At 41.5% G+C, this 23,862-nt stretch overlaps 1 protein-coding gene across 1 annotated transcript; it reads right to left on the bottom strand.

The window, feature by feature from the left end:
* Positions 1–6,016: 6,016 nt before the first annotated feature.
* Positions 6,017–22,066, bottom strand: LOC308309638 (complement component C7-like; the record flags this gene model as incomplete). Its single annotated transcript, XM_080755548.1, has 19 exons — positions 6,017–6,414; positions 6,631–6,809; positions 7,428–7,530; positions 7,801–7,995; positions 8,562–8,694; positions 9,556–9,643; positions 9,849–10,020; positions 10,663–10,891; positions 11,094–11,263; positions 11,398–11,511; positions 16,241–16,484; positions 17,092–17,220; positions 17,340–17,478; positions 17,830–17,983; positions 19,068–19,209; positions 19,526–19,601; positions 19,829–19,893; positions 20,464–20,610; positions 22,001–22,066. 19 exons carry the CDS (start codon positions 22,064–22,066, stop codon positions 6,236–6,238), a joined length of 2,724 nt encoding a protein of 907 aa, XP_080611674.1. The 3' UTR covers positions 6,017–6,235.
* Between the last annotated feature and the right edge of the window lie 1,796 nt (positions 22,067–23,862).

The following is a 23,862-nucleotide window of genomic DNA, read 5'->3' as shown; positions in this document are numbered from 1 at the left end:
ACCTAGACTAGGGTCGAGACAAGACTAGGCCACAACAACTCTGCCAATCGGGCCCAGCTCTTTTTGCAATGCTAGGTTGTGCGTCGGTTTGCCGAGTGGGAGACTGGTGTTCGAATCACAGTATAAAACTAACACAATAATACAATACATGTATTAAAAAAATGGCAGTGAATGAATAACTGATTACCGTATGTTACTGTTTTGATCTTTAATATTGCAACTCATATAGTCGAGCTGTGCAATGCTCTGAACAAGCCAATGAACCAATAACCAATGAGGTCTCTCAATTAATAGACTGCTCTTTGGAGAATCACCAGCCCAGGTGATGTGGCTCAGCTAATTACATGCTGCAGAGCACAGAATGTTCTGGAGAGAACAGGAGAGAGAAGCCTGTTGAGCAGACAGTTTGACAAACAGAGGAAAGACAAGATTTGATGAATGTGAACAGATTGTTTTCATTTAAAGATAGTTTTGATTGATTGATCCAGTCTCTTTTTGAGAGAAGAGTGCTGATCCTTTTGAGAAGTTTGATCCTGGAACCTGTTAATTGTGTGAACTTTGTGAACACTGACTTGGTGAGTTGAACTGTACTGTGTTTGTGACTGCATGCAGCAGCCATGTTACACTCTGTCTAACTTTCATGGTAACAGTTTTGATTTAATTGTATATATCCAGCTAATTGTAAATGTACTGTTAGTAGTTGAACTAAGATGAAGACAATGTTTTATTTTTGTTTTCTAAACTGTGATCCTAATTTGTGATTATATGACTCTGGCGAGCTACCCAAAGATCAAGATCCTCAACACAGCTGTCCCCTTGGTTTAAACAGATAAGAGATTGAGCCTTTGGTAGTGTGGTGTGGTAGAACTCAACACTATTGCCACTGCAGGCTAGCACACAGTGAGACTCTCAGTGTGCTATAGCCATTTGTAGTGCACCTCCACTGCATACACATTGCACACACCTACCATACCTGGATGGACATACAGTGAACTTTACAGTCACAATACACTGAACATACTTACACTCAGACGGACTCTCAGTGAACTCTTCAGTTACACACATTTCTACTCATTATCACTGCCCCACACAGTGGGAAGTTCATTGGACTATAATACGTACCTTAAAGGAGATTTATGGTTATCATTATGTTTATGTGAATTGGAATGTGAATGTGATTATTTGAGTTTGTACATGTTCAAGTGATTAAGTGAAATTGATTATGCTTTTACTTTGAATACTTTAAAGGTGAAACAAGAAGGTAATTTGATAAATAACAAAGTATTTTGATTTCATAAAAATACATTTCATTGGTTAAAAACCCATACTTACCGTGAACCTAAAAGAGGAATAATACCTTAAAAACAACTTAACTTAGTTACTTACCTTAAATAGATCTAAAGCCTAAAAGGAAACTAAAATAGATAGTGAATAAATTGGACTAAAATAGAATAAAAAGTATTTACCTGGTTTCCTGTGGGATCATAGGGTTAATAGGAGGTACTATCTGGTCTCTCACAACTGTCTAAGTACAGTTGTTTTGTTTTGTTTATTGTTTTGTATGAGAATTATCATTGTTGTGTATCTGCCATTCTATTTTTATTTTGTTGTCAATACAAGCCATCAGGCTATTACTAAACCTTATCCATTGTCTGTGGTCTAAAGTATTCTCCTTGCTTACTGCTCTTCCGAACCTAGTAACTAGTCCTATACCCTGATAATAACTAAGGGGTTACACTTATTTTATTTGATGGATTTTAATGGCCTAAGTTGACTCTTAATAAACACCATGAACCACATTTGAAGGTGCACTTCAGAAAAAGCAGGATGAGTGGCGTGGATTTTCAGTCCAATAATCTGTATCTATAGACAGACATCTATATTGGCGATGATGGATAACAGCCCTTTGTTCCAATCAATCAAGCACTTTCTTTTCCAAAATAATCAATTTAATTTTAAGTCATTTTAAGGAGGTGCACAATTTGCTTATTTTGCTTGATGATTGTGTGTATTTAATTATACCACATGGTGCATAGGCTATACGTCAACTGCCTGACTGACTGTCTGACTGACTGACTGACTGCAACGCAGTCTTTTTATATGTATAGGCCTACAACATTGCAAGCCAAGGGCAATTCACTGCAGTGCACATATAGGCTACTGAATGGCAAATACAGTGAAGATTATCCGATATCCACAATTTGTATTCTAGGCTATACAGAGCGATATAGTTTTAAGCAATATGTTTCGTGTCAACTCTTACATTTACATTTACGTAGGCTATCAATATACAGCATAATATACAGTAGGTTACAAAGACTTGGTTATGTTAGACATTTGGTTTAGTTGTGTGGTTTAGTCTGTTATCTTATCCATGTGAAACAGAATCTATATATAATTATCAATAGTTTATAGATCATACTGTACAATACATTACCATGCTGAGGTTTGGATCAGCACCATGGTCAGCGCCGGTGTTGCTCGGTGCGAGCGTGCTGCCACCTGCTGTTGGCAAGCCTATATTCATTTATGAGTTGGTCAGCCTAATCCAATGTTTTCAAAGTGGGGTTCAGCCGTTCAGGGACTCTCGCGGGGGTTGCAAATGGAGCCTTTCCATAACTTGTGGGTGTAACTAGCCTTGATAAAACTGTCTGAAGGCCTATGCACTGTCTTGATCCAGGGCTGGGCTAGATGTAAGCAAGATGAAAACGATTTCAATTAAATCAGAATTGGTGCTAAGACTATTAAAAAGACTGGATACTGAAGTGTGGAAGTGGACATGATCACAACCTTAGAGTGACTCTAAGGCTTAGAGTATATATGAATATATTATATTATATGAATATATATGAATATATACTCTAAGATCACAACTTGATGTTTTGTTTTTTTAAAAGCCTTTCTCTCTAGATTCCCGGTGGTTTTGGGAGGATTACTTTTAAACACCCCGGTAATTGACTTGTGTGGACGAAGAAGACGTGTCGCCCTCGTTCTTATTGTAACAATCTGTTGTGATCTTTTACCCTCTGCACGGGTCTTATTCCACCGTAACGTATAGGGCTAGTGCGCACCGAAAATAGCAGATCTACAAGCTCACTGCGCGTCGCAGTGAGCTTGTAGATCTGCTATTTTGTTGCGGGACACCGTCTAAGAAGTAGACCTACCGTATTTTACGGTACATCAGGCTTTTGCTTTTAAATATAGCCCATAATACAGGATCCCTCGACCATGCATCATTTATAGTTTACTTTTAAGTTATTGTTGGCTTTAGGATATGTTATTCCACTGGTTCTCAACGTTAGGGTCTGAGGGACCACCAGACCAGTGGCCCAAATGGACTCTTATGGCCGGGTGACGGGTCTGTTACTTAATGATCTATATGATGTTTCTACATAGTAGTAGTCATTAAAGGCTACAAATGACCCCAATGGAAACAGACCTTGTATTGAACTGTACTTAGTTCCCTGTGCCTTTTTCTGCAAACTGTTAATGTATCTAATCAACCAATCAATCAATAAAATGGAATGGAACCAAATAATGTAGTTCCATTTTGTATACTCTCAGAAGTCAGAACACAGAGGATTTTACAGTTCGGTCCCATATTTTTTAATTCATAGGATACATGGATACCGGTAATAATTAATTTGGCCTAATGTACTTTGAGAGACTGAGAGTCACTGTTACTCGTCCCTAGCTAAATACTGTAGTTAGGAATCAAATGGATGGACCCTTGCACTTATTTCATTTAAACCCTCACCCTAAACCTAACCTCCCACGGGGCAGCACACCTAAACCTAACCTTAACCCATGTCTAACCAATGACTAGTCTAAACTAAGTATGCACCCCAAAGAAAATCACTTACCATACTGTACCTTTTTTAAAGTAAATAATCAGAGTACCTTTTCCACCTCTGACACTTCCCTATTATATGATTTCAGCTGGTTTAAGGAAGCCATCTGCGTGCTAAATGTGGATGTGAACGTCACAGTACACATGTCCATCTGTTCGTTCCACGCCGGCCGATGCCACAGCGATCCCCTTTTCTTTGTCAACGAGGGCGAGTGTGATGACTGCAAACTGGACTGGGCCCGGTTCAGAGCCCAGATGTCCACCATCAGCTCAACGGACGTGCCCTGTGGAATGGACCGCTGTTACGAATGGGAAACCTGCTCTGGTGAGTGTTAACCGCGTACTGTAAGCCCTCAATCCTTTGCAAGGGAAGAGTATGGTGCACTGCATGTGCCTTTGCAGAATTAAAGCCTTCTGTGGTGCTAAACGCTGAAAACATGTGTACAATGTACTTATACATGTACACACTACTAATATTGTACATGTAGCACTCACCAACTTGTCAAAAAAGAACAAGGACAGTGTGTTGATTTCACCAATTTATTTGGGCCAGATAGATTGAAACGATTGAATGGTAAATTATACATGCATGTTAGCCTAAATGGTGCATTTATATAGCGCCTTTATCCAAAGCGTTTTACAATGTGTGTTGCATTCACTCATTCAGAAAGAAGGTAGGAAGACCACACACCGTTCTTAAGCTCAGGAATCAACGTTTCGACCCCTCCGGGTCTTCATCAGGATTCAGGAATGAGGCATTCACTCATTCAGGAAGTCATGCAAGGCACCAACCCTGCTGCTTAGGGGTTCAGTGTCTTGTTCAGTGTCTTGAATGCCCCTGCTGACAGATTCTGTAGCCCAGCTCGGGATCTGTTCTTGAGAGATTACTTATGTAACCAATACTTACAATAATTCCTCAGAGGAGTTCCAGTAATCACTGAAACCCTAGCATCCCTCTTATGGGGGAAACATTCACCAAAAATAGCCGATCTACAAACTCAGCGACACGTCGTGAGCTTGTAGATGGGCTATTTATCGGTAAATGGTGTAGTGTAGAGCAGTGGTTTTCAACCTTTTTCCATATCATGGCCTATTATTTAGCGTACCACCATTTGATGAGATTTAGCCTTGCAGACCCAAAACGAAAGAATATTTTCGACCTGCAAGCCAACCCATAAACCAAATGGCTTCATGGTTTCCAATGGTTTGCTCCGCTCCTTTTCCACCCTCTGCAGCACCATCTCTTCGTCGAAAATAGACGATCTATATGTGAGCTTGTACATCTTCTGCATTTTCCTCATAGACTTTACAGAAAGTATTTATTTAATGACCTTTTAAGCGTTGTACGAAGCCAACTCTTGTCGTGACAAATCATGACAACACACACAATATTTTGGACCAAACAAAGAATTAGAAAGTAGAAAAAAACGGTTTTAACACTTTTTTTGTTGTTTTTCTTCTTTGTAATTATTTGTTTGGTCCAAAATATTGTGTGTGTTGTCATGATTTGTCACGAGTCGACAAGAGTTGGCTTCGTACGACACTTAAAAGGTCTTTAAATAAATACTTTCTGAAAAGTCTATGAGGAAAATGCATTAATGCATTAATTTCCTGGGAACGAGATTGCCTTTCGGCGCCTATTTTAATATCAATTGATTACTGTCTCCTGTACGGCTCATAACACTCCGTTTCCGGTGTGGTAAAAGAAAATGCTGTCTATGAGGACGCATATTTTGGAAATATCTCAGATTCTTCTTTTTGGCTCAAAACAAGCTATAGATTTGTGGCTCATTTCTCTAAACTATTTGGTCCTAGCTTACAGAAAGTATGTTTTGAGTGAATTAAATGACACTTGCAGCAGCCGTTACATGGTGGATTTCTACTTCCTAACTCGTAGTTTCTGGCCAATTTGGCTTTCAATCCAAGAGTCTCGCCCTATTAAATACATGGACAGCGCTCTGAGCCAACCACCAGATGGCGCTGTAGCGCCGATTGAGTTAACTCAGAGGACTCCGAGTATATTGCATACACTCTCATACTGTGTGTAGATCTGCTATTTTCAGAGCACATCACCTGCAACTTGTTTTTTAGTCTGTTCTACTGGATCTCTTCTCCATGTTAGTCCCTCCCTAACATAATCACACTTGAGTGAAGTGAGGGGCACCCACTGTATTTATATTGGCCACATGACGTCTCACGTCATCAATGTTTGTTTCACAAAGTCCATAAACTTGTCTGCCATATCCATATGACGTAAATTCCAAAAGCCATGCATCGGAGGGTCTAGCGGCCCTCTAAAGGTAGTCGACGAACATTTTCCGTCATAGTTTTAGTCAACAAAATCTCAGTACAGGTGTAAATAGAACAAAAGTCTGAAGAAAATCCTTATGTCTGGCAGGCCTCCAGGCCGACCACTGTGACCTGCTCCCCAGCACACCTCCTTGCCCCCAGCTCACACTCTGTCATCGTCACGGCGACGCTCCCATCTGCCGGGGTGACACACATTTGGGTGGAATCCTCTGGGCATTCCGCGGGGTCCCGGCATACGCAGTCTGTCGCTGATTCTGCGATTAAACACAGTCAAAACGTAGCTGATTGAACTATTCTACAGATACGTAGTATGAGTGCCCCCTAGTGTCCTGCTTTTAAGCAGCCATTTTAATAAAATATCTAATTGCATATTGTGAAGTAAGTGATGTAATATAATTATTATTAATTGTGTGTACGCATTGTGCATTGGTTGCACTAGCTATGATATTATTGCAAATAAGGTAACTAACCGTTACACTTTTCCCCCGGGTTGCAGTTTTGGCAGGAAGTGAACGTTTCTTTTGGCCAATCACAGTCAGTGTCCTTGGCCAGAGTGAAGCTCCGCCCCACACATTGCAGAGCTCCCAGCTGACAGGAGCCCAGGAGGCGTATCCTGGAGCCTAGTCTAGCACACAACTTCACTGATGGTCTGCAAGACACACACGCACACCCATTACCTAATTGTATGGGTCACAGTTTTTTCAACACCTTTTTTTTTAGCGTGAGCGTGCTGAGCAAGGCGCGCAAAAATTCTAGTTTACAAACAACAGTCTTGCATACAACTTCACTGATGGCCTGGCCACAACACACACACCAGTCTAGCACACAACTACACTGATGATGGCCTGCAAGACATACACGACACGTACATACAAGGGTTTCTCAAAGTGGGTGCCATCACTGTGATGCAAGTCCAGGGGTACCACGGAATACTTTGATAATACCAGCCCTGAGTGTCACTGTACTTTTCAGTCCACACCAAATCACTTCGCCAAAAATAGCAGATCTACAAGCTCACAAGCGGTACGTTGTGATGAAAATGATGCGTTGTGAGCTTGTAGATACAGTAGGCTATTTTTGACTAATGTTCCTGCCATAATAAGGATGCTGTGGTTTAACGTAGAGTATAAAGTTATTTTCAACCTGTCATAATAATGGAAACTGAAATCCTTGCATGTTTTCCTTGTGACATACTGTATATCATGGATGAAAGAAGTTATTTACAGGGGGTGACTAAGATGTTTGAGAACCACTGCTGTATACTCACTCGCACTGGAATGGCATTTTACACACACACTGAGCCTTTCCTGCAGTCTGCCATGGTTTACAGTTCAGAGCAGGTGGTGGAGGGGTGGCAGCAACTTTTGGCACTGTTGGAGAAAACAGTAGTTGATGATCATGTCAGTGGTTTTAAAACGATTTCACGTCAAGGACCCCCAAAATTATATGTATTCGGAGATTTATTCTGCTTCTATATAATTATTATTAACCATTATTTTGACATTGCACTCAACATTACTTGCACTCAAGGTTTATATACGTTTAGCTGTTGCCCCGGCGACCTGACTACGGATAAGCGGTTGAAAACCCCCAGCCAAAAGCGTTGAAAACCCCTGCTCTAGAGATAGAGACCACTGTACCTTCTATGCACCTGGCCTCCTCCAGAGAGGGGGACCACTGGAGACTGGGGTTGCACATGCTCTCCGTCACGTGACCCTGTAAAGCTGTGCCCGTGGGGCAGGACAGGGTCACCCTGTCTCCAATCTGATAGGCTGCCTTGGTGGGCGTGAATGTGATGTCATCACCACTGAGTGGAGGAGGCCCACATGTTGCACCTAGAAGAACAGGACACAGGAAGAGTACGTTTGGAATGAATAGCCTACAATACATCAGCCACTTTAACCATCCCTATTCTGATGATGGGCATGGACTGCCATATTATATTATACCACTACACTGTTTTATCTTAACATTCTTATATACTGTACCACTATATATTGACATCATTTTCATTGTTATACCAAATCATATATTACACTAGTTATTAATACTACTTGTATTTGCCTGTATCTCCTCTCTGTCTCTCCTCTCTTTCTCTCACCCAACACAGTCGAGGCAGATGGCCGCCCACCCTAGAGTCGGGTTCTGCTTGACATTTCTTCCTAAGTGGGAGTTTTTCATTACCACTGTCGTAAATTTGCTTTCTCAGGGTGGGCTCTGCTCTACCGGTCTACACACCTTGTTGTGATTTGACACTAACAGATTTGGTGTATAGGGGGAATGCATTATATAGTTGATACATTATATGTATTATATATATATATTATATTATATTATATTATATTGAGAGAGAGAGAGAGAGAGGGGGGGAGAGGGAGAGAGAGAGAGCGAGACCACGTACTCTTGCAAACCATTTGTCCAGTCATCCATTTCTGATTGTCAGTGCATTCAGCCACATCATCTCCACTGAGGAAGTGGCCGTCTATGCAGCTGTATTCAATTCTATTCCCCACCAGATAGATGTCTCGGGGGTTCTGAGCCAAAACACAACAAAACGCATTCAATGATAAATGGTGCATATAATTTTTTTATATATATATTTTTTTGGGGGGGGATGCCTTTATTGATAGGTATACAGTAGACTGGAAATGGGGAGAGAGATAAGGGGGACTCGAACCCGCACGACTCGAACACGCTGCCCAGACGGTACAACACAGCAGCATACAACTTTAGCTGAGAAATTGTGCCTTTGCTTTTTGGATATTGCTTAACTTTTTGCTGGGATTACTTGTGTTTTGTTCTCCTGTTTTTTTAGAACTTTTGATTAGGTCTTCTGAGCGTTTCATTTTGGATTCATCATGGGCTTTGCTTCTTTGGGACTACAAAGGGTTTTCATTTTGCTGTAATAAACTTTTCTTTATATTATGTGAACTGAATTGTCTGTCTGTACACTTGAGTCCCCACCCAGATGGTTAGTGCTGAGACCCGGGTTTGATTCCAGACCCATGACAGTTTAAGAGGTTCATTGTGTTGCTCAAGGACACTTCGACACAAAGCCAATATAGTCTCTTCTACCTCCTGAACCACTTCTGCCCCATCCATCTCACACCCACTCAACATGGACGCCCCTCTAATTATGTTGTGTGCACTGCTGTGAGTGTTTATCCTCCTTTCATTTTCTTTTTTATTCTTCGTCCTTTGTTTATCTACATGCAATGCTATACAGTACAATGCTAACATAATTGATAATACATTAGAGACTACTGCTACATTTGGTTATTTTACACTGGGTTCTTTTGTAATTATTCTTAATGGTTTCCATCAATATCATGAATCATGTACTGTGTACAGTAGTGCAGTGACAGAAATGACAACCCAGGGAAAACTTTCCTTACCACAACAAATCCATTCCTCAGGGCTGGAGGCGTTCCACATGTCTTTTGTAGGGCTACGGAAAGACCAAAACACTGTGGTTCCATCATCCTACACACACACACACACACACACACACACACACACACACACACACACACATCCCAGATTCAGTGGCCATAAAATTCCATGTTATGTAGTATTTTAGATATACTTGGCTCTAACAATTGATGTAACCCTCTAAATGCAGTATAGCACTGTTTTGTGAGTGCACACGTGTGCATGCGAGCATTTGAGAGAGCGTGTGTTCCCTTACTGTAAGTAGTGCACATCTGGGTGTTCACACGGCGAGGTTTCATTCTCCAGGCCGATACAATGCTGTCCTCCTCTGCTGGGGGCGGGGTTACTGCAGCTAAGGCGTCTCGACCTTTGACCCCGAGAGCAGGAGCTCCATGAAGACCAGCAGCTCCAGCTTCCATGGACCACTCCTGAAAGAACAATGTTCAAGTTCAGTGGTTTTCAGCCAGTGGTCCTTGAGGGGGTTCCAGGTGGTGGGCGCAGGCTTTAGTTCCATACTATTGATCCGAAACCTCAATCCTAACCTAACCCTAACCGCAAGCACGGGAGCAGCGCATGTCGGACCATCGCTTTTTCGCATCGCATCGCATGTCCCCCCGCTTCGGATCTTCGGTGTGTCGGAAAAGCGTGCGCACCCCCCAGGTGGTCCCCAACTATATTTTGGAGAGTTGGTTCATTGTTTCATTTTAACTCTCAAAAAAATATTATTTAATGTTTAACATCTGCATTACTTATTTTTCAAGAAGTGGAGAACGTAGAATTGTTATTTTTGATTTGAACGTTTGCCTGTTCTCTCCTAATACCTAGTACCACATCGATAAATTGTATCCAACGACAATTTTTTTTTTATCATCAAATGGTGTTCTGTGGTTCAAATTCCAAATTAATAATGGACCTTGATATGAAAAAGGTTGAAATCCACTGTCCAAGTTGATCTCACAGCCATTTTACAAGATTGTAAGATATATGAGCTTGATCTATATAAGGCGAAAGCCCCTTTGTGGGGAAAGTCCCTCCCTTCGTGGGGCGGAGAACTGTGTGGTGTATTTCACCTGGGGGTTCACCAGTGACTGTCCCCCTCTCACAGGCCAGCCCTGAGGTGCCAGGCCTACACACACAGGAGCACTGTGTGCCCGTCAGGAGAGGCTGGCCGTTGTTGTGACATGGACCACAGTGACACGGGTGCTCCTCGTCCAGAAGCTCCTCTAGCGCCCTCTTCAGGTGCATCTTCTTCAGGCCAGCGCAACGCACCTCCTTCACCAGCTCATACACAGGACGCAGCTGTGAGTGACAGTATTTATTATTATATAGACACTTTTTTTATATATGTGGTGTGAACCACTTGACTTACAAATATATTTTTTATAGTTATTGTGCTCAGTGTGAATGGCCCTTTAGAGTTACAAATCTATAAATAAACACTGTCAGGATGTTACAGATGTTACAGTGGTATAGGTTTTAAAGTGTCCAGCATCCGTGATACCTTCTTGTTGATGACATCAGGGAAGTCTGTGACAGAGGAGGCCCATGTGTCATAAGAGTCTCTGTTAGCTTGTGGGTTCTCCAGGTCCAGAACTTTCAGGGCTCCTCCTGAGAAGGCTGGGTCACCACCAATGGTGGTGGTCTTCACAGACAGATGGTTTGAGTCATGTCCTGCAGAAAGATGCCAGTGACCGTGTGGTTTTCAGAGCAGTTTTAGCTTAAGATGTAATCTCAAAGTCCCACAATTGCTATCTATAGCAGATTTTACTCTAAGGTGCTGTGTTAAATTTAAAACTGTAACCTACCACTGCTTGATTTCAGAGCCTGAGTAAGTTTTTCACATGTCGTTTTCACTTTCTTCCAGAGTAATCTACGTTTCACCTTCCTCCAGCACCGTTTGTATTCTGTGTCTGTTGTACCTATCTATATATACAAGTGAGAAGTCGTACCCATACTCATTCTTCATGCTCTATCTCCGACCGAACCACACTTTCACCACACATCTCTATATGCAAAATAAATTCGGCACGCTCCCCGCACTGATATAGCCTATTTTTTGGCCGTTCAAGTGTCTCATTTACTCTGCAAATATTACTTTTATGAAACACGCTGTTATTGCTCAACGTCAACAGCCTACGTCACAATCGTCATGTTGGCGTCTACCAAAATCGTCATATTGGCGTCTACTACGCCAACTACGTTCACTTAATGGGGCCAGTCTTTCACAGTGACACACATGTTACATGAACCACGCGCCCGGGATGGTTTCTACCCCTCAATGTCGTATTTGCTGCGCCCTACGCTGTTGCCACAACACAAGGAATTTAACCACGCTACTTGCATACACTGCAACTCGCTTACAATTCGCAAACCTGGCAACACTGCCCTCTCTTACCAGCCCCGCCCCCACACTAGCTTGACAATGTCATCTCGCGCAGCACAGAATCTGATCTCGCGCAGGACATTGATGAGAGACAGAAGGAACAGGAGAGATTATACGATCGCTATTTCGCTTATTCCATCTAAATCTCTTTATTTACAAAAAAAATGACTCGACGATTCCCTTAGTTACATCAACATTGTTCTTTGTCAATAATCGGATTGGGCCAAAATATCACCCTTACACCGATCACTTTGCCTATTTTCGCCACACAGCCAATTTACTTCCGCGAGCGGCCGGGCCATTCCGCCCATGCGAATGCATGGAGAAAAAAAAGAGACGAAAATCCAACTGTATCGGAGCAGTGCCACACACACACACACACTCAGTCAGTCACACACACACACACACACACACACACACACACACACACACACACAGAGAGGAGTTGACAAGTGAGAGAACGAGACGGCTGTTGCGTTTCACCATGGCCAGTGCTGTTGTAGACAGCGACGACGATGATACACGGAAATAAGTGTGGAAAAGAAAACGATCCCAAAGGCAACACGCAGCATCTTAGCAGACATCACAAAGAAATCGATCTGTCCAACGACGACGGTACAAAGACAACAACACAGCCAACTATATTCTTATAGAGAAAAGCTCTCAGCTAATTCGCCCCGTGCAAAACAATTAACGCACGGAGTTGCGGTCTGCATAGCTGCAGACATGCGACCACTATCAGTGGTGGCAAACGCTGGCTTTCAATATTTAATGAGAGTTGCAGAACAGCAGAACCACGTTACAAAATGCCATGCAGGTCACACATGTTTTCACTCCTAAAATGTATAAAACTAATAATACATGTGATCGTCAAATATATGGCCGTTAGTACTGTTAATTCAACATCCGGTGAGGGGAGGATACGGATTGTGTATGGAAATCAGCGCATACAGTGGGTGGGCTTTAGACCGGATGTAAGCCACATCCACTAAATGTACACTAAATAGAAATAGTATAAAATACTGCATAAAATGGTGTAGCCTACTGCAGCTATTTATAACCAGGTAGTGTATAAGTGAAATTACACACTTAAATTAGTATTTAATACTTGAACTAACAACAGATGGGTCTATATACTATTTGTCTTTTCTTCTTTTTTCTTTCATTTACTTACTTAGAGCTTAACAAGAATGTTACAAGTCATCTCATCTTAAAGAAACATTTAAAAAATGTTAGGGCATAAAACCCAAAGTTGTTAAACCTTTTCTTATTCTCATTCTGATTTGTTATTTATAGAAAATAAATGTGACTTATTGGGAAACAAGTGTTTTTCTTTACAAACCAAGATATTGGCCTAAATTATAATGAATATAGCCCTCAATGCTGAAAAAGAAGGTTTTAAAAAAATAGATTGAAAAAATTTAATCAAACATCGAAGCAAATCGTGAGCTTCAAATCGAACATTGAATTGAATCGTGGACTAGGCGAATCGTGATAGCGAATCGAACATCGAATCGAATCGTGAGCTGCAAATCCAAAATTGAATTGAATCGTGGACTAGGCGAATCGTGACAGCCCTAATGTATACATACGCCTGCACGCACACACACGCACATGCACGCCTGTAAGGCCCCCCCCCCCACACACACACACACCAACATGCGATTCATTAAATAACTATTTCTCCGCACGCGCGCACACAACATTATTCACGTGAAGCCTACAGGGAATTACAGACGGAATGTATATACACACACACACACACACACAGTCCCGGCTCACATGCTTAGAATTTATAGATGCGCAATTTTGGGATTATTTTTGTACATTGAAAAAATATTGGGGGTCCTTTGCTCTTGCCATGACAATGTTTGAGAACCACTGCTCTAAAACAATATTAGACAAAGTTTGAGACACAAACACATTGCTCTCTCTCTCTCTCTCTTCTCCTTTTGTATAAATTAAATAGGCCTATTCATGATTCTGCTTATAGAGAAGTAGCCTATGTTAGTTTGTTTTATGGACTTGAGAGCTACTTTCAAAACGACCAGCTCAACATACCCACCAAATAAAACTATCATCCCATTGCTGCAAATAGTGACAAAATGTAATTGAGGGGCCTTTCATATAGGCTACATATAAGACAAACGCACATGGAATGGGAAATAGAGGGGGGACAATGCAAATCGTAGGCTTTTATTTTTGTTGGTATTTGACTTTGCTACTGATGATTGTAAGCAACAACAAGTATTGCATTGTGTGTTTGAGCTGACAGGCCCTTTTTGATGTCAATCACTCAAGTCATTTCAGTTCATCTAAAGCGGAAGATGCAAAAATCGTTTTTTTTATTAAAATTATATATATTTTTACTGCCATGTCATGTGGTCTACCTGCAAAGCCTTTGTAGATCGTGATCTACCATTTGGGCACCACTTAACGTCAGATCAGGGGTTTTTCTCGGCCAGCGCCAACAATGCTCCCCGAAAGCATAATCGCAGCAAATACCGGGCAGTGTGTATGAGCCTTAACATGTTGACTACACTACACTACACATAATAACTAATAACCCGTTTTCAGCTTAAAGCAATTATATTTCATTGAAGCAACTCCTTAGCATTGTTTTCATACCATGGATGTGATAAGAAAATATCAAACATAAGGGAAATATTAAATAGTATCGGGTGTACCAGTTTGGCCTTTTCTTTTTTTTCAATGGGGCAATACATTGATTAAACAAACGTTTGTTTGATTGAGTTGTACAATGTTATACAACCCTAAACTACTTTTTGAATACACTACACAATACAATACAATTTCAGAACATATAATATTGGCCAATATGTCAAATATGTAAATATTACATATCCCATTGAATGGAAGCGGACCATTTCTAACACATGTTACAAATGACCCGCTTTTGCAAGTTTTCTTTGCAGTTGCTTACAGACCAGAATGAACGTGAATTCCGTCTAAACACGATGCAAACTAATGAAGAACATAAGCATGAACACATCCATGTGGATTTTTATTCACCAACACCAAAGACAAAAATTGTAGCACACATATACTCCAGGTGTAAAATTATACGCATTTTGAAGGTAAACACTTCAAACTTCAAACTCCTGGCCACGTAGAGTACGTTGCTGTACACATACTGACGCGATGGCGTCATGGTGGCGTTGACCAATCAAGATATAACGTCCATGTTACAACCGTGAAGCGTTACAACCTTGGCGGCTCTCCCCTACATTTGTTACTAACATTAGGTTGTGGCGAAGTAGAAACGTGGCCAGCAGATACTGTGTTTTGGACAAACAGGCTAGGTATTGGTGTTGATTTGGGTCAACTGGACAAACAGCGTGGTGTTGTTTTGTGTATGTGTTTGTGTTGGAGCGCCTCAGTGTGGCCGTACAGGTCATGTGCAACCTCTTCCACAGAGAGATGGAGACACTAAATCTCAGCTGGACAAACATGTTTGCATGCATGCATCGCTGCCTTGCATGCTGTGTGCTACTGTTGAGTCTGTCACTTACTTTGACTGATTTATGGCATTGTCTTTCTGTTAAAATCCAACTATGTTAATTTAAGAACTCTGGGCATATAGGTCATTGTTTATTCACTGTGCACACGTGTAGCCTATTGTATGTCAGACTGTATGTCTGTCCCACAGTCACAATCCTTTAGTAATTAGGCTGTGGAAATATTCAAGACAAAACAATGCTACATTTCCAATAACCCATCCGTTACTACATGTGGAGTCAACTCCCGCCATTTATTTCTTCCCATAGTGCGTGGCGAAGTAGCTCTGGGATGAGTGCGCGCGAAGCGCGCACGAAATTCTAGTAATGGACAAGTGAGAGAGGAGGCAAGTTGAAGTATGACACCTTTATACTTCATAGCTGTCAAAGCACCAAAGTGAGTCAATTCACATTCCACTAGTTGCTCTGCTAGTTTAGTCTTGTCAAAAATAAACTAAAATAAGTTGAAAAATGTATCTCCTTGAGGTCCACTGGTATACCGATGTCAGATGATTAGGTCTGAAAACCACTGATATACAAGCACCCAACACACAGCATTGCGAGGCGTTGTGTCCTTTTAGAGCTGCTAGATGTTGAAAACCTTCCGCCTATTATGACATGCCCAAAATAGGGAGGTTGTGGTTAGATGTTGTAAAAGAAAAGTAAAAAAAATGGCTGATAAATTGACCGGGCCGATGTTGGTGCAGCTTGCTCATGATGTGAAAGAGGACATTCTTCCATACTTACTGGATTGCTGCATGGCATTCTGGTCAAACTCCAGCAGAGCTCGGTACTCCCCTCCCAGAGAGCCCTCGGACATGTAGTGGGTGCCGTAGGTTTGTAGGATGTGCCGGTAGGCCGAGAGGTCGTAGGTCAGCGGCAACGCAGCCAGGGCTTTCCAGAAGCCCTCGGCCAGCGGGAGGTACTGCGGAGCGGAGTTCTGGAACTGGGCCAGCTGCACTTGGTTCTTCAGGATTAGAAGCTTGTGAGCCTTATAGGATGGATAGATACTGCATGGTCATTTCCAAGTGAATAGAATACTTACGGTAAAGGAGGACATCACCTATCTTTATAATTGTTCCTCACTAATGCTCATGATGATACTAGCTGTGTCTCATATAGGAGGGCTGTGGACACTTCAGAAATTCATATATATATATATATGATTGACTTTTATACCACTTAAATGGTATAAGACAATTTCTCCATGGGGTAAATTGACGATCACAGATGGGATAAATTGCAGATGACTGATCGAGTCATTTGGAGTGAATATCGGCCAATCGGTGGCCGATTATCGGACCATCTCTAAACACAAATTCTCATTGGCCGGAATGAGATGATGTATGATGATAAGAGCGCCCCTCACTTTAGTCACTTCACACGGGTGTGATTTTTGTTATATTAACGGGAGAACAATTGATAAAGTTCTAACTTTTCAGGATTAGAAAGCCTGAAATGTCTATTACATTGGATTCCCCATCGGCGACGTCACTGGGACACAGACAGACAGGGTAGACAAAAATGGTAACCATAATTATTATAATGAGCATTAGTGAGGACCGGTTATACGAAAGACAGCCGATCTACAAGCTCACCTTGGTTTCAGAGAGCTCTTTGTGGAAGGTGCGTCGGTCGTGTATGAACAGAGCATTGGACTGGACGTGCTGAACGTAGGACCAGGAGCTGTCATAGGTCTCATCGCTCTCCTCATTGTTCACCTGCACCTGCATGGGGCATTGAAGTGTGTCTTTGAGACACACTTCAACTGCTTACATTCGGATCAGACCGTTGCAGAATGTTCGACGCAGAATAGGGACTTTCATGTGGCTAAAATGTCACTTACCTCAAAGCTGTATCTGAGGATGCTCTGTGGCAGTCTGTAAAAGACACTATGGTCTCCGCTGAACACCTTTCTGCACTCGCCTCCAAATCTCAGTGTGTCAATGACCCCCAACTTCAACTTTCCAGTTAACACATCATATCTGGAGGAGAGGAGAGGAGAGGAGAGGAGAAATTACCTACTGTATAGCATGGCATAGCATAACATAATACGACGAAAATATACAAGCTCGACTCGTTTTAAGATATGGTATTTCCCGAGCACAACCAAACATGAAATGACATGTCTTGTCTTTTATAGTACTCCACTAGTCCCTCTCCACTAGTCTCTCCCCAACATTTTAGTCTAGTTTTTATTTGTTGACGACATTGTCAATATATTCAGTCTCAGTTTTAGTCATGTCAAACCTTATTTAGTTTTCATCAGTGAAAAATAGGTAGTCAACGAACATGTTTCATCTTAGTTTTACTCGACAAAATCCACACCGGTGTACTGTACTTGCCCTCTGCCTGTGACAGCAGAGTTAGGTGGGGTTTTGTCCAGGTCACACACACGGTGACTGGTGTCCACATCGCAGCTCCTCTCGTCCAGGCCGTCCTCACAGTCTTGGTCGCCGTTACACACTAGAGACGGGCTGATACAACGACCTGCAGCAAGAGTCATCACTGTCATGTTTTCTCTTCAAAATATGTTCCCAGCCAGATGGATATATCCACTACTATAACATATATTGACACTTTTTGAGGTGCGCTATCCCCTCCAATGCATGGCTTTTGAAATTGCGTCATATGGCAGCCAAGTAAGTCTGTGGACTTTTAATGTTTGTTTAGAGCCCTTTTAACAAAAATGGAATGGCAGCCAAGTCTGTGGACTTTTAATGTTTGTTTAGGGCACTGACGTGACGACGTGAGACGTCTTGTGGCCATACTGGCCAATACATCTTGTGACTGGTTTCGTTGTATACATAACCACTTCATTCATGTTTAGTGGCAGTGAATCTGCAATGAATCGTACTGCTGGGTGAGTGCGGTCGATTTGGCATGGGATGAACTTTGACCAATAAATCACAATGACCTGGGCACCATATGGGCTGATGTCACGTGATGATCTGGGCACCTGGGGGCTTGCCTGGGGTGACCAGGGGGCTGATGTCACGTGATTTAGGGGGTGGGTTAGGTGATAAAACATGCAAGGTTTCATAATTAACTGTGACCTCTGGCCACAATAAGGCTTAAAGGGTTAGTTCAGATTTTTGGACTTAAAGCTGCAAATGTGTTAATTGATTGCCTGAGTCCCGTGGTGGAAGTTTTGGTCTGGTTTTGGTGAACATGAAGTAGTTCTATTTGGTGTTGGGCATCCACAAAACTAGCGTCATTTGTATTGTTGACCTATTTCTACCATATAGACTGGAGCAACTTTCGTTCGTTCGTTGTGTCCAGTATCCCTATGCCAGCACAAAACCATAGTTCCAAGTGACAGTGACAGAGGGGTCTAAGTTGAACGAAAGTTGCGCTATATGGTACAAATTACACTAGTTTTGTGGATTCATTTATATTATGTGGCCTCCAGTCCCCCCACCAAATGACCAGAACTACTTAATATTCACCAAAACCAGACCAGAACCCCCACCATGGGACTCAGGCAATCAATTAATAACTTTCCAACCACTATATTAATGGCAAGTATTTCTTACATTTCTAAATAACCCTTTAATGTGTTCTGGTCTTATACCTGAAGTGCAGCGGAACCGTTCTCCACAACCGGTGTCCAGGGGACATGCTTTTTCAGCAACACATGGTACACTCTCAGTGGCGGCTCCTTGGCAAGGCATGCCATTATACTGTGCATACACCTGCACTTGCCGAGTTCGAACCTGGACAGGAACAGATTAAACTGAGTAATGGAAATTCTGTTTTATTTACTTAGTTAGCTAACTTTTATTAAGTATTTTCTTTTTTTTAAAAATTGTATTACTAATTGTAACATTTGGCATGTAAGGTAACGCATTATTTGGCATGTAATGTAACGCGATTCAACACGTAAATACACCTTACATGGAGTGGAAGGGGATTGTGCAAGAAAGACATAGCGTGCGTTACGTGCATAATATGCATGTGCCTGTGCATGCTTGCTTGTGCGTGTGCATGCGTGTGCGCATACTTGCGTGTGTGTGCGTGCGTGCTGTCTACCTTTGTTTGGCTGCAGCCGTCACATTCAGACCACTCTCCATATGGCCCCCATCTGCAGTTCACCAGCGTTTGACAGCTGAAAATTATTGACATAGAGGGGAAATAACAAGTAGTACATTATGATTTTATTTTTACGCTAATCGTTGGCTTAAAAATGTAATTGGCTGTAGTTTATAAAAGGTTTACAAAAGGAGAAGTATCACATTATCTCATGACTTTCATACGCCAAAACTAAACATTGTCAGCAATGAATGAATGAATGAATGAGAGCACACATGTACAGTATGTTTGCAATGCACCTACTGTGTAAGAGGAAAGCAGGTGCAGAGCAGCACTATGATTGAGTACAGGGGTACAGCCAAGTCGACCTATCAAAACATCAGGGAAGGGATATATCACTTGGGGAAAGGCTTGATCTCATATTCTACCATAGAGAATTCTAGAATGTCATATTGCATTATTATTATTAAATTAATATGAGGTGCCAGTTTTTTTTGCAAAGCATTGAGGTTTATTTTATTCATGAATTACATAATAGCAGCTTGTTATAAGAAGAGAACTCAAATCCCCAAATGTCACTCACTCCATTAAAAACCATATGCACATATACATATTCACTTCACAAGATGCTGACATGAAGGCTGTCTGGGCTCCACAGATTAGATTTTTTTAATTGAATAAAGATATACAATAAGAAAAATAAGATTATAGAGCAGTAGACCCTATAGACTCTTTTGCCTGTTCCTACAGACATTGAGGGTAGTACTTCAACTGGCTTCAGCATAAACCTTTCTAACATCGATCATACTCGCAACAATTAACAAGCAACCCATTGTCAAAATATGATCAATAACCTTTTCACTCAAACCATTATACTAAACCATACTACTAAAATTCTCAAAGCACAGGTTTACTGTTTACAATCAATGAAACCTTACCTTCATGTTGTGCAGCTCAGAAACTGATGTTGTCTTCTGGTCTTGCACTATCAAGCCTGGTTGATATAACCAGTGGAGAGGGATTGCTCCATATAGTACCACGTGTCCGGGAATGTCCTCTGTGCAGAAATGCTGTACTGTTCTGTTCTATACCGCCTCCATTCACAATCTGAGTCATAAATAGAGCTCTTATTGTACCTTTTCCCTACTCTGTTAGGGCCTTTTATGGTTAAAAGCCAGTTATTTGCTTTCCATAATCAATAATTTTCCCCAACAACAGTGTATTGCTGTTTGTAGTGTATTACGCATGACTATGAGTTATGTTGAAATTGTGTTGCCTTTTTTGTTTACATGACTAGTTATGCAATAGCTGTTTTCCATGTGCTGTAGTTGAGTTTGCACTATTTGTACAAACAAAAGTCACAGAATAATCAACTTGTATTTTGTAATAATGCCTTTATCCTAGAGAGAGGTAAATAAGTGCTTGTGTCACTCACCATTTCTCTCCCCATTTCACAAAAATTGCACTCTGCGTTCATGATTTGAGGCTTTTTGTTCAAAACGGGCCAATCCTGCAAACTTTGAAAGCCAATGTTGGCCAATTAGGATGGAATATGAAATATCGGACAGATCTATCTTGAACACATGACTATAGAGATACTGTGTAATGATTTTGGACAGAATCTGGAAGAGTAATATAAAACAATATGTTTGACAAAAGTCGGCCTCCTGGTGGTGCTATAACAGGCCGTTCTGGAAAATGTGTGTGTGCAAAATGAGGTGCTGTGCTTTACTGCTACCAAGAGGTGCATGCATAGTTGGATTTTTTTTTTGTAGAATGGCTCCGGTTATAGGGTCTTTTGTTGACCAGTTGAAAGATTTCATCTTTTCGTGTGATAATATTGTCACCTACTTTAACTGAGAAGCTGTCTGCCTTGCTGAGATTGCTATTTGATCCAAAGATCCAAAGAAAATCCAAAGAAAGTTTGTTATCAGTGAGCCAGGTGCAAGTTTGAAATCTTGAGGGACCTGTTTGATGAAGACATTTATTATGTGGGTGATGATTAGAGCTATAGAGATGGCTAAAATTTGGAGGGAATATGGCCAGACTGGCCAGTGGCCTTGTTGGGTTGCAGGGCACTACGTTTTTTAAGTACCTCATCAGTTACCAGTTTAAAATATTTTTTACAAACACCTAGGTTTCTGTAGAAAGCTTTGATGTGCTCTACACCAAAACTCCCAGAGTCTGAGGGCAGTTTGTTAACCATGTGTTTGTAAAGATGATGTATAAGTACTTGGCCACATCAAGCTTGTCAGTGATGAGAGTGTCGTTCAATTTGTTGTTGATGATTGTAAACCTGTTTTTCAGTTTCTGACCGCAGTCTACAGTTTGTTGTTGAGTAGCTTCCAGAGCTCCCGAAGATTGTTTTTGTTTTCCTCTGCTTTATCATTGATAAAGTTTATTTTTGCAGAATTGGTCATGGCAGTTACAATGTTTCTTAGCAAGCTTGTTTTGTTGGGTTTTTAGGTTTCCCACCTGAGCTTGGAGATCATTGTCGAAGCGCTTGGCATGCTTTGACTTGCATTTAGAAGTGATGCACATCAGCGTCGGAGAGGAACAGGCACTGTCAGATCTTTTGGGAAATCGAATCCCTTGGAATCCACATGAAAGAAATGCATTCTGAGAAGGAAGACATGGCAGTATATCCCAAGCCGTGCATATCCACGGATATCCCAAGCCGTGCATATCCACGGCTTCCCAAGCCGTGCATATCCACGGCTTCCCAAGCCGTGCATGCCTATTCCCACTATAGGCTGAGGAAGAAATACCACTTGACAGTTTTCAAATCAGCCTCATGGTGGCGCTACAACAGGCCAAGTTGTGACACACACACACACACACACACACACACACACACACACACACACACACAAACCCAAACAAACATGTTTAAATTACTCCTAAACATTTTGCCAAACATCACACACTCTCCTATCCTCCTGGTGGAGACCTGTGCCCAGAAGGGCACTTTTTCTAGTTAATTTCTGCATCTCTTAGGGCCCATTTAACCATATAATGCATTTGGATGGCAAAAATGGCAGATCTGCAAGTTCAGTGTCTTGAATGAGATGTGCTGTGAGTTTACATATCTGCTATTTTCCAGCATAGGACCATTGCACAGTGAAGTATAAACAAGGCTTTAGGATTTATAAGTCGTGTTTAGGATCCTCCTCCTCAGGAGCATATCCACGGCTTGCATGCCTATTCCCACTATGGGCTGAGGAAGTAATGCCACTTGACAGTTTTCAAATCAGCCTCAGAAAACATCAGGTAAGTGATGACACCCATTGCAGAAATCTGCATGGCGTAGCACCTGGTAATTATAAAAGCCTAACTTAATTTGCTCACTTCTTCATCTCAGCTCACTTCCAATATATTATATATTCTGGGCTAGTGTGCTTCCACTGAGATAATTGGACTGCTTGAATTCTAGTTGACTTCGAGCATGTATTTTATTTGTATTGCCATGTTTTGTTCTTGCTTAAATGTAAATCGCTCTGGATTAAGAGCGATTTACATTGCTAAATGCCTAAATTATAAATTGGGTCCACTGTCTTCTCATTATCGCCTTTTCCTTGATTACTTGAGGGTTGACCTGTGTTGGCAGCAGTAGGCTAGTGTGGCGCGCCCAAAATAGCAGACCTACAAGCTCACAAGGAGTCGCATTATGTCTCTAAATGTTTTGATGAATTGAACAATGTGGACCCTGTTGTAAACAAGTGTAACGCTTAATTGGGTCGTCCACTCACAGTTAACAGTCTTTGTATTGAGTTTGTGCTTGAAATGTACTGTAATTCTACAAACTGTTAATAAATATTTCAATCAATCAATCAACTGTAAGCTTATAGGTCTGCGCGACACCGGCGTGTGGAGGGTTAGAGGGTATAAATTGGACAACAAGTGATCCAACTAGGCTGTTCAGGGTTGCCATGTCTGACTATTATAAGGAACTTTGGTATTGTTATTTCTGAGGTTGCTTGTAAAAATATGTTGGAGACAGTTATTTGGGCTTGTTGAAAGCAACTGTTATCAAACATTTTCATACCAAGGACCCCAAATTATTATACAGACCACAGACCATAATCTGAACATATTTTGTGCCAGAGGCACAAAAAAGGCCTACACACAAATACACAAAATGCAATCACAGTTTGTGTATTTAATGTATTATAATTATAATAATACTATGTATTATTAATATTTTAAACATAATATAGTCGCATCTTTTGGACTTGTTTACATATACGCGGTTGCTTGTTTCTCTTGCAAGATCTGGCAACACGGGGGGGGGCGTAGTTGTAGTTGTACTAGAGAGCAGCAGTGATCTGACACGCGAC

The sequence above is a fragment of the Protomyctophum bolini genome (assembly GCF_963924005.1).
Source record: "Protomyctophum bolini genome assembly, chromosome: 22".
Classification (NCBI taxonomy): Eukaryota; Metazoa; Chordata; class Actinopteri; order Myctophiformes; family Myctophidae; genus Protomyctophum; species Protomyctophum bolini.
The sequence above is the reverse complement of the archived record's forward strand: the minus strand, read 5'-3'. Positions and strand labels throughout refer to the sequence as shown.